The sequence below is a fragment of the Pseudophryne corroboree genome, chromosome 5 (genome assembly GCF_028390025.1).
Source record: "Pseudophryne corroboree isolate aPseCor3 chromosome 5, aPseCor3.hap2, whole genome shotgun sequence".
In the NCBI taxonomy this organism is placed as follows: domain Eukaryota; kingdom Metazoa; phylum Chordata; class Amphibia; order Anura; family Myobatrachidae; genus Pseudophryne; species Pseudophryne corroboree.
The window spans coordinates 32839415-32857634 of record NC_086448.1 but is presented as its reverse complement, the minus strand read 5'-3'; the positions used below and the strand labels follow the sequence as shown (position 1 = coordinate 32857634).

Below are 18220 nucleotides of genomic sequence, written 5' to 3'. Positions count from 1 at the left end.
TAATGGACCACCAGATTGCTAGGTTCTTAATGGGTTGTATGATGATACCCCGCAATGTTGGCCAAGTGTCAGGAGGGTGTGAGAGTAAAGAAAGACAAGATATGTGATGTTATGTGGACTGTACAGAGAGGATGTAACTGGATAGGCAAGCACTGAAGGTTATGTGGGTGGGTCTGGAATTTGGTAGGCTTGTCTGAGGAGGTGAGTTTTCAGGGAACATTTAAAGGTTTGGAGACTAGAGGCGAGTCTTATTGTGCGTGGGAGGGCATTCCACAGAGTGGGTGAAGCCCGGATAAAGTCCTGTAATTTTGAGTGTGAACAAGTAATGAGTGTGGATGAGAGACGTAGATCTTGTGCAGAGCAGAGAGGTCGGGTAGGGAAATATTTTGAGATGAGTGAAGAGATGTATGTTGGTGCAGTTTGGTTAATGGCCTTGTATGTGAGTAAAAGTATTTTATATTTAATACAGTAGAATACCGGTAACCAATGGAGGGACTGACAGAGCGGATCTGCAGACGATGAACGTCTAGCGAGGAAGATTAGCCTCGCAGCTGCATTCAGAATGGATTGTAGTGGTGAGAGCCTATGTTTGGGAAGACCGGTCAGGAGACTATTACAATAATCAATGCGGGAGAGAATGAGAGCGTGGATTAGAGTTTTTGCAGTGTCTTGTGTAAGATATGGTCGTATTTTGGATATGTTTCTTTAACATGAACTTGAGACAGATTGAATGTGGGGAACAAAGGACAGATCAGAGTCAGGGATGACACCTAGGCAGCGAGCTTGTGGGGTAGGGATGATTGTAGAGTTCTCAACAGTGATAGAGATATCAGGTTGGTAACTGCTATTGGCCGGTGGAAATATAATTAATTCTGTTTTGGAAATATTAAGTTTGAGGTGGCGAGATGTCATCCAGGATGAAATGGCAGAAAGGCATTCAGTGACCCGGCCAAGTACAGATGGTGACAAATCAGGGGAGGATAGGTAGATCTGAGGATCATCTGCATACAGATGATACTGAAATCCAAAAGAGCTGATTAGTTTCCCAAGAGATGTGGTATAGATAGAGAAAAGCAGAGGACCTAGGACTGAGCCTTGCGGTACTCCAACTGAGAGAGGTAGAGAAGAGAAACGAACACTGAAGGAGCGATCAGATAGGTAGGATGAGAACACACCCCACCCAAATCTAACTCTCTCTGCACATGTTACATCTGCCCCACCTGCACTGCACATGGTTTTGCCCAACTGCTAACAAATTTGCTGCTGCGATCAGGTCTGAATTACCCCCATAGTCAGGATAGAATACAATTTATACTGAATTATGAGAACGCACACATAATACGGTATCTGGTTTTTAGGTCAACAACACATAGGCGGACACACATTAGGTTGACCACTATTGGTCAACATGCATTAGGTCGATATGGTCACTATGTCGACACATGAAAAGGTCGACATGAGTTTTTCACAAATTTCCCCCCCCATTTTTTTACATTTTTCATACTTTACGATCCACGTTGACTACGATTGGGAATAGTAGCTTTGCACGAAGTATGGCGAGCGAAGTGAGGGGACACGGTGCACTCATTGGGGTTCCCGGTCACTTTACTAGGAAAACGACACTATTAAAAAAAAAAAAAACCATGTTGACCTATGTCATGTGTTGACCTATGTCATGTGTTGACCTAGTCACTGTCGACTCAACGATCCACACCCCATAATACATTAAGGAAAAGAGTCTTCAAAATACAGTTCTCTATGCTCATTTGGAAATTGTGCTGTATTAGAGGATTTGGAAGAACTTTAATGCTCAACCGAATCTAACATATAATTCATTTCATATATACAAACAGACAGAAAAAACAAACATGCCAAAAAGTACAAACTGGACGCACCTATAGGTTACTTTCTGCCGATAAATCCTACGTAGCCGATTCGGTAAAGCTCAGGTTAGAGCGGGAGGGAAACCTTGCCCGTGCTTTGCGTTCACCTCTATGGAATACGTACTGTAGCATTAGCGCCAGAGGTTCTGGAGGAATCTTGCGGCTGATTGAAGCTGGTACATCACCACATTGAGACACTTTAGGGGTCTTTATATTTATTTCAGTAGGTTTCTATAAATCAATCAGGTTATGTTATAATTATTTTTTTATTTTATTTATTTATTTTCCTTTTATGCGTTTCTAAATTCTATCACCTCCAGAATAAAGCGTCCCTGTGTTTATTTCCCCTCTCTTGTAGTCTGGATACACGCCGTTGCATTTGGCTTCTCAGTCCGGCCACGAAAGCCTTGTGCGACTCTTGTTAAACTATCCCGGAGTTCAGGCCGACGCTGCGACCAGCCGACAGGTAACGACCTTAATGTTGTTAATTATTCCCGCTGATTGTCGTTTACAAATCAGAGTCGTTCAATACAGAGGGCCTCATTGGCTCAGGGCACTGGGGGCGTGTTGGTTTTCAGCCGGTGCATCTATATGGGCCTGTATGGTCTGCCAACAGGTATGGAGGACAACAGTGTAAGTATCACAGTGTAGCGCTTCCTCCAACCACGTTACAGCCACAACATTCATTAAATCAAGTATAAGCTTTTGTCTCCTTTATTAATCATTGGTTTATCCTCGTTCTGGGATTAAATCACTCAGGAGATTGAGGAGACATCGGGAATGTCCTTATTACATCGGCAGCTGCACCTAGAAATGCTCTTTCCTGCAGATGGGAACTGATCAGAGCTGGTGCAAAACTAGTGTCCGTCGGCAGGGAGGGAATAGCTATGTGCCCCCTCCTCACAGTAAGGGACACCCGCAAATATGGGCCGTCTTCACCCTTTACCAAATTCCATTAATGTTGCTCCGCAAAGTGAAATCCAACGTTTGCACTGCTCCATAGAACCAGGTGCACCAGTTCTATGGACAGTTCTATCACTTAGGGGGTCATTCAGAGCCGATCACACGCTGCCTTTTTTTGCAGCCGTGCGATCAGCTCTGAACAGCGCATGCGTGCGGTTCGCAATGCGCAGGCAGCGATCGCAAGAACATTGACAGGAAGAAGGCGTTCGTGGGTGGCAACTCACCATTTCCAGGTAGTGTCTGGGAAAACGCAGGTGTGCCCAGAGGCGGATTTCTGACGTCAGCAACATCCCGGATCGTCGCAGCGGCTGAGTAAGTCCTGGGCTGTGCAGAAACTGCACAAACTTTTGTTTGTGCAGCTCTCTGCACAGCCGTTCGCACCCCTGCACAGCGTTTACCCTCTCCCCTGTAGGCGGCGATTACCTGGTCGCAGCACTGCAAAAAAGAGCCTGCATGCGACCAGGTCTGAATTACCCCCTTAGTGGGTAGGTACGCCCAGGTCCACCCATCAGCCAGGGAACAATCCCGTCCCGGGCTCCTCAGACTCTGCTCTTTCACAGGAATCTGGAAGTATTATTATTATTAATATTATTAGTAGCAGTACCTGCGCAAATTGGCACACAGCCCGGCTATTTGCGCTTCATGATTCATATTTGTTCAAAAACATTTACAGATTGTGACACACAATCGTTTTCATCATGTTTGTACTTTCCACTAGGTAACCTTGTTGTCTGCAATACTCACCTAAAGTTGAATCCAATTGTTTGAGTTGTTATGTTCTTGTTAATTAAACTTTTTGCTTAAATTAAATATTTTTTTTTATAGTACTGTACAGTATACACTGCATGGAATTATCAGTCAGTTTCAGGCTCTATGCAGGTACAGTATTTTGATGAAGACCATCTGAAACATATAGATGGCCTACACTAGTGTCAAGTTAGGAGTGCTTTGTCTGTCTCTACCCAGAATTCCTAGGGTGAAGTTAATAGAAGGGAATGTTTGAAGTCAGATGGTGCCGTTCACACACAGGGAAGTGGTAACTGGTGTCACTGCAAATTTAAAGTAGTTTCTTGTCCTTTACTTGGTGAGCTTTCTGTATCCTCTCACCGCCTTATTATGCTGCAGGAAAGTAAAAGCTAAGAGTGATGGAAAACTTGACCGTAAAACTCTGACTTCTAGTTCTTTTAGGTATTTATTTTCATCTTGTGTACTGTACGGCCCTGTTCTCACACTGTGTACATATATGCACTTACGTCTCCGCAGGGCTCCACCCCTATACACCTTGCGGCCAAAAACGGGCATACGGCTGTGGTCGGCCTCCTCCTCAGCAAATCCACATCCCAGCTGCACGTGAAAGACAGCAGAGGCCGGACCTGCCTCCACCTGGCGGCTGCCAACGGCCACAACGAGATGATGAGAACTCTCATCGGACAAGGCGCGGAAATCAACGTTACTGACAAGGTGCTCTTCTTTCCGTGGTCCAGAAGCCACGTGGTCACAGTGACGTGGGCAGATAGGAGGGCAGGCTCTGTCCAGTGAATAGTGGCAGATATGAGTGTAGGTGCAGTAGAGTTTGGTAGGAGACAGTTATCAGATAAGGGGGGTCATTCCGAGTTGATCGCTCGCTAGCTAGTTTTAGCAGCCGTGCAAACGCTATGCCGCCGCCCACTGGGGAGTGTATTTTAGCTTAGCAGAAGTGCGAACGCCTGTGCAGCCGAGATCTGCAAAAACAGTTTGTGCAGTTTCAGAGTAGCTCTGAACCTACTCGGCGCTTGCGATCACTTCAGCCTATTCGTGTCCGGATTTGCCGTCCTACACTCGCCCAGCGACCGCCCAGCCACGCCTGTGTTTTTTCAGACACGCCTGCGTTTTTGCAAACACTCCCTGAAAACGGTCAGTTGACACCCAGAAATGCCCCCTTCCTGTCAATCTTCTTATGGCCGTCAGTGCGACTGAAAACTTTGCTAGAACCTGAGCAAAACAACAAAGGGCTTTGTACCCGTTCGTCGCGTGTGCGCATTGCGGTGCATACGCATGCGCAGAAATGCCGATTTTTAGCCTGATCGCTGCGCTGCGAACAACGGCAGCTAACGATCAACTCGGAATGACCCCCAAGGAGTAGTAGGCCCCAAATTCCTCATAGTTCCTCCTGTGGTCCTGGCCTGCTTGCATGATCTGCCGAAAAACAAAAGGATTTTTCCCACGCACTCTGCGGGCTGTTAGTAACAAGAACTGTATACTATATAATAATAGAAAATTTAGAGCTCTTCGTTACATATATTTTGCAAAAAATATGATAAGCCTCCAGGCCACTTCACGGCTGCTCTATTACTGGAGGTCCCTAATACTAACTACCACTCCCCAAACTCACACACAGCAAAATATATGTAACAAAGAGCTCTAAATTTTCTATTATTATATAGTATACAGTTCTTGTTACTAACAGCCCGCAGAGTGCGTGGGAAAAATCCCTTTTGTTTTTCTTGTCCAGAAGTAACCCCCTCCTGCAGCACCTGAGGAATGTTACCAGGTTGATTAGAGAAGTTTGCCATTATATATTGCTTGATCTGCAGAAAGCCAGAGGCTTAGCCATTTTTCTCTAACGTCCTAGTGGATGCTGGGGACTCCGAAAGGACCATGGGGAATAGCGGCTCCGCAGGAGACTGGGCACAAAGTAAAAGCTTTAGGACTAGCTGGTGTGCACTGGCTCCTCCCCCTATGACCCTCCTCCAAGCCTCAGTTAAGATTTTGTGCCCGAACGAGAAAGGTGCAATCTAGGTGGCTCTCCTGAGCTGCTTAGAGTAAAAGTTTAAATAGGTTTTTTATTTTCAGTGAGACCTGCTGGCAACAGGCTCACTGCATCGAGGGACTAAGGGGAGAAGAAGCGAACTCACCTGCGTGCAGAGTGGATTGGGCTTCTTAGGCTACTGGACATTAGCTCCAGAGGGACGATCACAGGCCCAGCCATGGATGGGTCCCGGAGCCGCGCCGCCAGCCCCCTTACAGATACTGAAGCAAGAAGAGCTCCATAAATCGGCGGCAGAAGACTTTCCTGTCTTCATAAGGTAGCGCACAGCACTGCAGCTGTGCGCCATTGCTCTCAGCACACTTCACACTTCGGTCACTGAGGGTGCAGGGCGCTGGGGGGGGGGGGGCGCCCTGGGAAGCAATGAATTTACCTTATTTGGCAAAAAAAATACATCACATATAGCTCCTGGGCTATATGGATGTATTTAACCCCTGCCAGTTTTCCAGAAAAAAGCGGGAGAAGAGCCCGCCGTGAAGGGGGCGGGGCCTATCTCCTCAGCACACAGCGCCATTTTTCCCACACAGCTCCGCTGGTAGGAAGGCTCCCAGAATCTCCCCTGCATCCTGCAACTACAGAAACAGGGTAAAAAAGAGAGGGGGGCACTTATTTGGCAAAATAACAGATATAAGCAGCTATAAGGGATAGACACTTATTGTAAGGTTGTCCCTATACATATATAGCGCTCTGGTGTGTGCTGGCAAACTCTCCCTCTGTCTCCCCAAGGGGCTAAGTGGGTCCTGTCCTCTATCAGAGCATTCCCTGTGTGTGTGCTGGGTGTCGGTACGTGTGTGTCGACATGTATGAGGAGGAAAATGATGTGGAGGCGGAGCAATTGCCTATAATGGTGATGTCACCCCCTAGGGAGTCGACACCTGAATGGATGGCCGTAATTAAGGAATTACGTGACAGTGTCGGCACGTTACAGAAAACTGTTGACGACATGAGACAGCCGGCAGCTCAGTTAGTGCCTGTCCAGGCGTCTCAAACACCGTCAGGGGCTATTAAACGCCCGTTACCTCAGTGGGTCGACACGGACCCAGACACAGACACTGACTCCAGTGTCGACGGTGAAGAAACAAACGTATTTTCCAGTAGGGCCACACGTTACATGATCACGGCAATGAAGGAGGTTTTGCACATCTCTGATACTGCAAGTACCACAAAAAGGGGTATTATGTGGGGTGTGAAAAAAATACCCGTAGTTTTTCCTGAATCAGATGAATTGAATGAAGTGTGTGATGAAGCGTGGGTTACCCCCGACAAAAAACTGCTAATTTCTAAAAAATTATTGGCACTATATCCCTTCCCACCAGAGGTTAGGGCTCGTTGGGAAACACCCCCTAGGGTGGATAAGGCGCTCACACGCTTATCAAAACCAGTGGCGTTACCGTCTCCAGAAATGGCCGCCCTTAAGGAGCCAGCAGATAGGAGGCTGGAAAATATCCTTAAAAGTATATACACTCATACTGGTGTTATACTGCGACCAGCAATCGCCTCAGCCTGGATGTGCAGTGCTGGGGTGGCTTGGTCGGATTCCCTGACTGAAAATATTGATACCCTGGACAGGGACAATATATTATTGACTATAGAGCATTTAAAGGATGCATTCCTATATATGCGAGATGCACAGAGAGACATTTGCACTCTGGCATCAAGAGTAAGTGCGATGTCCATTTCTGCCAGAAGAGGATTATGGACGCGACAGTGGTCAGGGGATGCGGATTCCAAACGGCATATGGAAGTATTGCCGTATAAAGGGGAGGAGTTATTTGGGGGCGGTCTATCGGACCTGGTGGCCACGGCAACGGCTGGGAAATCCACCTTTTTACCCCAAGTCACCTCGCAGCAGAAAAAGATACCGTCTTTTCAGGCTCAGTCCTTTCGTCCCCATAAGGGCAAGCGGGCAAAAGGCCACTCATATCTGCCCCGGGGCAGAGGAAGGGGAAAAAGACTGCAACAGACAGCTTCTTCCCACGAACAGAAGCCCTCCCCCGCTTCTGCCAAGTCCTCAGCATGACGCTGGGGCCTTACAAGCGGACTCAGGCACGGTGGGGGCCCGTCTCAAGAATTTCAGCGCGCAGTGGGCTCACTCGCAAGTGGACCCCTGGATCCTGCAGGTAGTATCTCAGGGGTACAAATTGGAATTCGAGACGTCTCCCCCTCGCCGGTTCCTGAAGTCTGCTTTACCAACGTCTACCCCCGACAGGGAGGCGGTATTGGAAGCCATTCACAAGCTGTATTCCCAGCAAGTGATAATCAAGGTACCCCTCCTACAACAGGGAAAGGGGTATTACTCCACGCTGTTTGTGGTACCGAAGCCGGACGGCTCGGTGAGACCCATTTTAAATCTGAAAGCCTTGAACACTTACATAAAAAGGTTCAAGTTCAAGATGGAGTCACTCAGAGCAGTGATAGCGAACCTGGAAGAAGGGGACTACAAGGTGTCTCTGGACATCAAGGATGCTTACCTCCATGTCCCAATTTGCCCTTCTCACCAAGGGTACCTCAGGTTTGTGGTACAGAACTGTCACTATCAGTTTCAGACGCTGCCGTTTGGATTGTCCACGGCACCCCGGGTCTTTACCAAGGTAATGGCCGAAATGATGATTCTTCTTCGAAGAAAAGGCGTCTTAATTATCCCTTACTTGGACGATCTCCTGATAAGGGCACGGTCCAGAGAACAGTTAGAGGTCGGAGTAGCACTATCTCAAATAGTACTACGACAGCACGGATGGATTCTAAATATTCCAAAATCGCAGCTGATTCCGACGACACGTCTGCTGTTCCTAGGGATGATTCTGGACACAGTACAGAAAAAGGTGTTTCTCCCGGAAGAGAAAGCCAGGGAGTTATCCGACCTAGTCAGGAAACTCCTAAGACCAGGCCAGGTGTCAGTGCATCAGTGCACAAGGGTCCTGGGAAAGATGGTGGCTTCTTACGAAGCGATTCCATTCGGCAGATTCCACGCAAGAACTTTTCAGTTGGATCTGCTAGACAAATGGTCCGGATCGCATCTTCAAATGCATCAGCGGATAACCCTGTCTCCAAGGACAAGGGTGTCTCTCCTGTGGTGGTTACAGAGTGCTCATCTCCTAGAGGGCCGCAGATTCGGCATTCAGGATTGGGTCCTGGTGACCACGGATGCCAGCCTGAGAGGCTGGGGAGCAGTCACACAGGGAAAACATTTCCAGGGCTTGTGGTCAAGCATGGAAACGTCACTTCACATAAATATCCTGGAACTAAGGGCCATTTACAATGCCCTAAGTCAGGCAAGGCCTCTGCTTCAGGGTCAGCCAGTATTGATCCAGTCGGACAACATCACGTTGGGCAGTCGCCCACGTAAACAGACAGGGCGGCACAAGAAGCAGGAGGGCAATGACGGAAGTGGCAAGGATTCTTCGCTGGGCAGAAAATCATGTGATAGCACTGTCAGCAGTGTTCATTCCGGGAGTGGACAACTGGGAAGCAGACTTCCTCAGCAGACACGATCTTCACCCGGGGGAGTGGGGACTTCACCCAGAAGTCTTCCACATGATTGTAAACCTTTGGGAAAAACCAAAGGTGGACATGATGGCGTCTCGCCTCAACAAAAAACTGGACAGATATTGCTCCAGGTCAAGGGACCCTCAGGCAATAGCTGTGGACGCTCTGGTAACACCGTGGGTGTACCGGTCAGTGTATGTGTTCCCTCCTCTTCCTCTCATACCAAAAGTACTGAGAATCATAAGAAGGAGAGGAGTAAAGACTATACTCGTGGCTCCGGATTGGCCAAGAAGGACTTGGTACCCGGAAATTCAAGAGATGCTCACGGAAGACCCGTGGCCTCTACCTCTAAGACAGGACCTGCTCCAGCAGGGACCATGTCTGTTCCAAGACTTACCGCGGCTGCGTTTGACGGCATGGCGGTTGAACGCCGGATCCTGAAGGAAAAAGGCATTCCGGATGAAGTCATCCCTACCCTGATCAAAGCCAGGAAGGATGTAACCGTACAACATTATCACCGTATTTGGCGTAAATATGTTGCGTGGTGCGAGGCCAGGAAGGCCCCTACGGAGGAATTTCAACTGGGTCGATTCCTGCATTTCCTGCAAACAGGATTGTCTATGGGCCTCAAATTAGGGTCCATTAAGGTTCAAATTTCGGCCCTGTCGATATTCTTCCAAAAAGAACTAGCTTCTGTTCCTGAAGTTCAGACGTTTGTCAAGGGAGTACTGCATATACAGCCTCCTTTTGTGCCTCCAGTGGCACCTTGGGATCTCAATGTAGTGTTGGGATTCCTAAAATCACATTGGTTTGAACCACTCACCACTGTGGACTTGAAATATCTCACATGGAAAGTGGTAATGCTGTTAGCCCTGGCTTCAGCCAGGCGTGTATCAGAATTGGCGGCTTTATCCTATAAAAGCCCTTACCTAATTTTTCATACGGACAGGGCAGAATTGAGGACTCGTCCTCAATTTCTCCCTAAGGTGGTTTCAGCATTTCACTTAAACCAACCTATTGTGGTGCCTGCGGCTACTAGGGACTTGGAGGATTCCAAGTTGCTGGACGTAGTCAGGGCCCTGAAAATATATGTTTCCAGGACGGCTGGAGTCAGAAAATCTGACTCGCTGTTTATCCTGTATGCACCCAACAAGCTGGGTGCTCCTGCTTCTAAGCAGACGATTGCTCGTTGGATTTGTAGTACAATTCAGCTTGCACATTCTGTGGCAGGCCTGCCACAGCCAAAATCTGTAAAAGCCCATTCCACACGGAAAGTGGGCTCATCTTGGGCGGCTGCCCGAGGGGTCTCGGCTTTACAACTTTGCCGAGCAGCTACTTGGTCAGGGGCAAACACGTTTGCTAAATTCTACAAATTTGATACCCTGGCTGAGGAGGACCTGGAGTTCTCTCATTCGGTGCTGCAGAGTCATCCGCACTCTCCCGCCCGTTTGGGAGCTTTGGTATAATCCCCATGGTCCTTTCGGAGTCCCCAGCATCCACTAGGACGTTAGAGAAAATAAGAATTTACTTACCGATAATTCTATTTCTCATAGTCCGTAGTGGATGCTGGGCGCCCATCCCAAGTGCGGATTGTCTGCATTACTTGTACATAGTTATTGTTACAAAAATCGGGTTATTGTTGTTGTGAGCCATCTTTTCAGAGGCTCCTTCTGTTATCATGCTGTTAACTGGGTTCAGATCACAAGTTGTACGGTGTGATTGGTGTGGCTGGTATGAGTCTTACCCGGGATTCAAAATCCTTCCTTATTGTGTACGCTCGTCCGGGCACAGTATCCTAACTGAGGCTTGGAGGAGGGTCATAGGGGGAGGAGCCAGTGCACACCAGCTAGTCCTAAAGCTTTTACTTTGTGCCCAGTCTCCTGCGGAGCCGCTATTCCCCATGGTCCTTTCGGAGTCCCCAGCATCCACTACGGACTATGAGAAATAGAATTATCGGTAAGTAAATTCTTATTATTTCCTATAGCGTTGATCTTGTGGAACTTAAGGCTGCACCCCATGATCACGGGCTGTTTTTGAAAAATGTCAGGAGCTTGTTGGCTGGTGCTTTTATCTCTCTCCATTTTATCACTGTCCATGAGATGACGCATCTAGCTCGATGCATATTAGACGCAGGAGGATTTGCGGTTTGTACTTTGACCTCCTTGATAAGTATTTCCTGCCAGGGGGTTAACCTGTGGTTGACGTGACTGGATGTTTGTCTGTCTCGCACACAGAACGGCTGGTGTCCCTTGCACTTTGCGGCCAAGTCCGGATTCCTAGACGCCGTCCGCTTCCTTGTTGAATGCGGTGCCAACCCCACGCTGGAGTGTAACGATGGGAAGACGGCGATCCAGTACGCCGCCGGTGACAACCATCAGGAGGTGGTGAGCTTTCTGCTGAGGAAAAGCCACAACACCCTCAGACTTACCGAGGACCGGAAGGTAACTGACATTCTGCCATCTCGCCGCAAAAGTCATCTTGTACTTACAGGGTGTTATTACCGAGACCTCAAAATAGCAAATATCATAGAGAATGTTTTCTACCCATACCAAATATTTAACAGCGGGGGCTCTCCCCGCCCAGCAGAACAGCTATCCTATCCTATCACAATGTAACCGGTCCCCACTTATCAGGATATTTGTCCGCCAAGCCTGGCAAGAAACATTACATGTTTGCTGAAAATAAAACTTGTAAGACGGTCCTGATGTCCCTTCTCTCTCGTGTTTAATGTACGACATAAAGGAACCTAAATATAGACGTATTTTGTATATAAAAAGGTGTCATGTTCTAACGTGTTAATAGATAATGCGTGATACTTTTATATGCTGTTTTCAGTGAGTGTGGTATGGAGGCCGATCACACTTAGGTCGACAGCGTCAACGTTGACCACTATTGGTCGACAGTAACTAGGTGGACAGGGTTTTTAGGTTGACATGTTCTAGGTCGACAGGTCAAAAGGTCGACATGAGTTGTTGTTTTTTTAAATGGTGTCGCTTTCTCTGTACAGTGGGGGTAATTCAGACCTGATTGCTCGCTAGCATTTTTTGCAGCGCTGCGATCAGGTCAGAACTGCGCATGCGTAAGCACCGCAATGCGCGTTGCACAGGTACAAAGCGGATCGTTGCTGTGCGATGGCTTTTATGAAGAATCCATTCGCACAGCCGATCCCAAGGAGATTGACAGGAAGAAGGCGTTTGTGGGTGTCAACTGACAGTTTTCTGGGAGTGGTTGGAAAAACGCAGGCGTGTCTAGGCGTTTGCAGGGCGGGTGTTTGATTCTGGCCCCGGACAGGCTGAAATGATCGCAGCGGCTGAGTAAGTTCTGGGCTACTCAGAAACTGCACAAAGTTTTTTTGTACCACTTGGCTGCACATGCGATCGCACACTTACACAGCAAAAATACACTCCCCGGTGGGCGGCGACTATCTGCTCGCAGAAAACCCCTAGCGAGCAATCAGGTCTGAATTAGGCCCAGTGACCGGGGGTGTGGGATGATAGACAGTGTCTGGTTAGACAGTCAATAGATAGACACCACATGTTAGACAGACATTAGGTCGACAGGGTCAGAAGGTTGACCGAATCAAAAAGGCGACATGAAAATGGTCAACGCAAAAAAGGTAGACACTTTATTTTTTATTTTTGTGGTTTGTGTGGATAGTTTTGTCATCTGGGACCCCCAATTGTAGAAAGGCGTACCCTCGCGGGGCTCGCTTTGTGCTCGGTGGCTCGCTGCTCTCGCCGCAAGGTTACAACCAACTCTATGCCGACACTGGATAGAGAAGATACGAAATAGTCAAAAAACATATAAAATTATAAAAAAAACTGTCTACTTTTTTTATGTTGACCATTTTCATGTCGACATTTTGACCCTGTCGACCTATTGTCTGTCTAACATATGGTGTCTATCTATTGACTGTCTAACTAGACACTGTCTATCTATCATCCGGATACCGTGACCGGGAAGCCCAATGAGTGCACCGCGTCCCCTCGCGTGTCTCGCTTTGCTCGCTATGCTTCGGACAAGGTGCGTCGCTCCACTGCCGCTGCGCTCGGCACAGGTTACCGTTCCCAATCATAGTCCACGTGGATCGTTAAGTATGAAAAAGGTCAAAAAAATAAATAAATTGGGAAAAACTTATGTCGACCTGTTGACCTAGAACATGTTGACATTGAAACCCTGTCGACCGAGTTACTGTCGACCAATAGTGGTCGACCTAGACATTGCCGACCTAAGTATTATCGACTAGAGACCGGATACTGTTTTCAGTGTACCTGCTGTCCGCATTATCGGGTGGATTTGCAAAACTCGGAGCAGGTAAATTTTCCTTGGAGATAAAAAGTGGGCACAGCCCCCATTAATTTGCGGAAAGCCTGTATACGGCAGTATGACATCACGTAAAATGATCTCTAAATTGTGGACGATTTCACAGTAGATTTTATACAAACTATTTCCTGTGATTTAAAAAGACTGAATTCAATAAAAATTGTTATTGTCAATTTTGATGCTACGAAAAAATTGCCAACAATTAACTTTAGTGTCTGATTTAGTTAAATGCTTACAAACGCTCCGTGTACATATGAGCAACTTTAATGTACCCCGGTAATACATGTAAGTCTACGTACAGACACCAGTTGCACAGAGGTGAAATGCGCTGGTTTTTGTTAGTGAGATACGTAACACATTGGGTTTATGTTATCCTGTTTATTTTCCAGTTTGTCTTTGATCTCATGGTGTGCGGAAAGCTGAACAACAACAGAATCATAGAAGAGTACGTCCTGAACTCTAACGGCCCCCTGGACACCGCGGTGAAACTGTCCAGAGCGTTCTACATCACTGCCTTAAAAGAGAAGGAGCGGGCGGTGGACCTGCTCAATGCTGCCAAATACAGTGAAACCATGGCCACAGATCTCCTGACCATAGCATCTGGAAGTAAAAACGCGGGGTACATCCTCCGGGCGGTGGATCACCGGGGGACCACCATACTGGACTGTTTGATTGAGTGTGAGCAGAAAGATGTGGTTGCACACCCCGCTGTCCAGAAATACCTGACTGAGGTCTGGTATGGGAACTTGGACTGGAGCGCCTGGAAGCTGGTCCTGCTCTTTTTCACCTTTTTGGCGTGTCCCCCGGTGTGGCTGGTGTTTTCTCTACCTCTCAAGCACAGGTTCAACAGGATCCCCATCATGAAGTTTATGAGTTACTTGGCATCGCACATATTCCTGCTGGTGCTCTTCATCCTGACCATTGTGTACCCTCCGCTGAGCCCGATTTATGAAGGACGCATGGTCCCCTCCTGGAACGAGTGGCTGCTGCTAGCTTGGTTATTGGGAACCTTGGTTTCAGAGCTCACGCACCATGGAGATCGAGCGGGTCTTGCCTGGGTTCGCGTGTTCACATTGGGGTTCTCCACTGTTGCCTTCTTCTGCCACTTACTGGCGTTTATGTTTACGGAAATTGATCGCCTGCACTGCCTCTACGCCAGGAACATTTTTCTTGGCGTCGCCATGACGCTCTCCTTTATCCAGTTCTTGGAGTTCCTCACTTTCCACCACCTCTTTGGACCATGGGCCATCATCATCAGAGATCTGATCAAGGACCTAACCAGGTTTGCAGTAATCCTCGCCTTGTTCCATGCCGCCTTCACCATGCAGCTGTCGGCTGTCTATCAGCCTGTATATCCGGAACCCATTGCAAACCAGTCACATAATGGTACCGGGGTGTATAGAAGCGGCTCCAGTATTCAGGATCCTATTGACATCACGGTCCTCCTGTTCTTCTCCTTGTTTGGTCTGGTGGAACCCGATTGTCTACCGTCTCTTAGCAGGACGCCGCAGTTCACCTTCATTATCATCCGCTTTGTGTTTGGAGTTTACCTTGTGGTCACCTTAATCGTCCTGATCAACCTGCTGATTGCGATGATGAGCGACACGTACCAAAGGATACAAGCGCAGTCAGACACTGAGTGGAAATTTGGAAGAGCGACTTTGATAAGGGATATGACAAGGAAATCGGGAACTCCGTCTCCCTTTAACCTTTTCACCAACCTATTTTACTACATCAAACTCCTCTGCAAGCATAAAGGTATGTTTTACTATTTTAGATTTATATGATCCGTGTTTTAAAACTGATAAAGTCACAGCTGAATGCAATGAATTAACGTGTTTTGTCCAAGTCAAGAGACGTCTCTCGGTGCTACCTTATTGCATGTGTATGTCCTTGAGGCACAAGCCTACCCACTTACCACATGTCTCATCACTTGATTATGGTCATATGACTGCTTACATGACATTTAATGAATGTCCATTTTTGGATTAACCTTCCTTACTAAAACCTTAAAACTGGCTCCTGCTGGAGCATTGGGTACTGCAAGGCTGGGTGACCGGGTCCATCTCGTCCTCTTCATCTGAGCCCTAAAGGTGGACAGGACGGCCTGGAGCAGCTGGCCTTGGTCAGCAGTACAGTGGTGTCACCTAATGTAGGGAATTCCTATGACTTCCTCATTTTTGCATCTCTACATAAACTTAAGCCCCATAAGTCCCAAGAGCAGGAGAGTAGGTAGGTACTTTGATGGGTGCTATAAGGACCATCCAGCTACATCAGCATGCACCAAGCCAGTTTTGGTGCACATTGTATGGGTTTGCTCTTGGTACAGGTTAACCTCTCTTGTTGCATTTGACCTGGTGTAAAGCAAGAAATCAGACAGCGTTACTATCCGCTCGTCCATGGTAAATAACCAAGAATAATCGCTGGAAGAAATCTCCATCTTTAATTGAAATTGGTTTTAATTGTTATAGCCAGGTGCCAGTGTGACGTAGGGAAGCATACCTAGCCAATCTCTCCTTCCTACACAGCGGATCTTATTTTGTTGTACTTTTAATAAATGTTTTCAATTTATTGCAGGGAAAATGTGCTCATCCAATGCCAGAACTCTAATGACTGAAGAGGATGTGGATGGCTTCTCCGACACACGCTCTATTGACCTTCTCGCCCATACGTCATTTGAGTGGATGAGACCCACTGCCAAGAGAACCATGCAGGTCTCACCAGAAGGTAGCCCACCCTTTCTCTGTTGTAACCTTGGCTCGAGCCAGGGTCAGGAACTCTTTATGAACCAACGTAGTCCACAAGGATGCACTCGTGTGCGGCTTCTAGATTTCAGGAGAGGGGGGATTTAAACTGATGGGGCAGATAGAGAAAATCAGACGGCACAAGCTAGGTCAGGAACTGACTGAGCCTTAGTCACTTGGGTATATTTATTGGTTGAAGCAACGGCTCCGACATTAAGTGTGATAACATGTTCCCTGCACTGCGTCATTATTTCATGCACGTTTGAAGAGCAATAGCTGTATACCTTCAGTATATTACGCTAGTACTAGATCAATATGATATACTTATTCCCTTCATATTATGCTAGCATAGCCCCAGTATTTTGGGGGTGACTATTTTGTCCCAATATGGCATGTGTAAATGTAAGGAGGTCATTCTCAGGCTGTTGTGGGACTATAAATTCCAGCATGCTCTGCCAGTGCTAGATAACTGATACTGATTCTAGAGTAGCCATGTCAAGTCCTCCAGGGGGCCACTTTGTTGACCATGAAAAGTTTAGGGGGCTGTTCAATAAACACTAAAAGTCTTCACGCCCAATTTTCTTTTGAACTTGTAACTGCATCCGCTACAGTAAACTTATCGCTGCAATTGTCACAATGAGCATTTTAGGAACAGTTTTTAGAAATTTAAGGCCTAATTCAGACCTGATTGCAAAAGCAAAATCTTTCTCTAATGGGCAAAACCATGCTGCACTGCAGGTGGGGCAGATGTAACATGTGCAGAGAGAGTTAGATTTGGGTGGGTTATATTGTTTCTGTGCAGGGTAAATACTGGCTGCTTTGTTTTTACACTGCAATTTAGATTTCAGATTGAACACATCCCACCCAAATCTAACTCTCTCTGCACATGTTACATCTGCCCCACCTGCAGTGCAGAATGGATTTGCCCATTAAAGAAAAGGTTTGCTGTTGCGATCAGGTTTGAATTAGGCCCTTAGTCTTTTAGGGGGTTTCACTGGAGAAGTCGCAACAAGTCACGTTGTGTTTGGTAAATGTGATGATTTGTCAGTACTGGTGATTGGGCTGCATAGGCAAATACAGGGGGGAGGGTCCTGATTGCCCCCTCTTCTTGACAAGCGGCTCAAATTATGACCACAATATCAATAGTATTCATATGATTACTAAAGCTGCAGTTTGAGGGACAGAGCAGAGCTGCTACACATGCCAGTGGTAGCAGCTTCTTCTACCAAGTTTGGTGTGTGTGGCTCTCAGTGCTCAACCAGTGCACTGGAGCAGAGAGTACCTACCAGGAAGAAGAAACAGGAGCCTTACCATGAGGTGGGAGAATGTGTGCTTAGAAAGTGCAGTTCTGTCTCGGGTGTGGTATAGCTCATAAACGGTTAAAAGATAGACAGTCATTAGTTAGACACCATATGGTCGACAGTCAAAAGTCAGACAGGGTCAAAAGTCAGACAGGGTCATAAGTCAGACACAAAAAAAATATTTTTTTGTGTTTTTAAACATTTTTCTCTGACGTCCTAGTGGATGCTGGGAACTCCGTAAGGACCATGGGTAATAGACGGGCTCCGCAGGAGACTGGGCACTCTAAAGAAAAGATTAGGTACTATCTGGTGTGCACTGGCTCCTCCCTCTATGCCCCTCCTCCAGACCTCAGTTAGAATCTGTGCCCGGCCAGAGCTGGGTGCTCCTTGTGGGCTCTCCTGAGCTTACTAGTAAAGAAAGTATTTATTAGGTTTTTTATTTTCAGTGAGCTTCTGCTGGCAACAGACTCACTGCTACGTGGGACTAAGGGGAGAGAAGCAAACCTACCTGCTTGCAGCTAGTTTGTGCTTCTTAGGCTACTGGACACCATTAGCTCCAGAGGGTTCGAACACAGGCACCTGTCCTCGATCGTCCGTTCCCGGAGCCGCGCCGCCGTCCCCCTTGCAGTGCCAGTAGCTTGAAGACGACGAAATCGGCGGCTGAAGACTCCTGTCTTCATTAAGGTAGCGCACAGCACCGCAGCTGTGCGCCAT

General features: G+C 47.4%; 1 protein-coding gene across 3 annotated transcripts in view; it reads left to right on the top strand.

Annotated features, from left to right (window-relative positions):
• The window catches only part of LOC134927139 (serine/threonine-protein phosphatase 6 regulatory ankyrin repeat subunit B-like), a 223420-nt gene that overhangs the window by 179378 nt on the left and 25822 nt on the right, over positions 1-18220 (top strand). For 2 of the 3 annotated variants that reach the window (XM_063921203.1, XM_063921201.1), the window contains 6 exons: positions 2242-2349; positions 3672-3725; positions 4110-4307; positions 11373-11579; positions 13851-15219; positions 16039-16188. In XM_063921203.1, coding sequence (XP_063777273.1) covers positions 2242-2349; positions 3672-3725; positions 4110-4307; positions 11373-11579; positions 13851-15219; positions 16039-16188 — 2086 coding nt within the window. The remainder of the gene's footprint in view (positions 1-2241; positions 2350-3671; positions 3726-4109; positions 4308-11372; positions 11580-13850; positions 15220-16038; positions 16189-18220) is intronic. The other variant, XM_063921202.1, reaches the window with a different exon arrangement.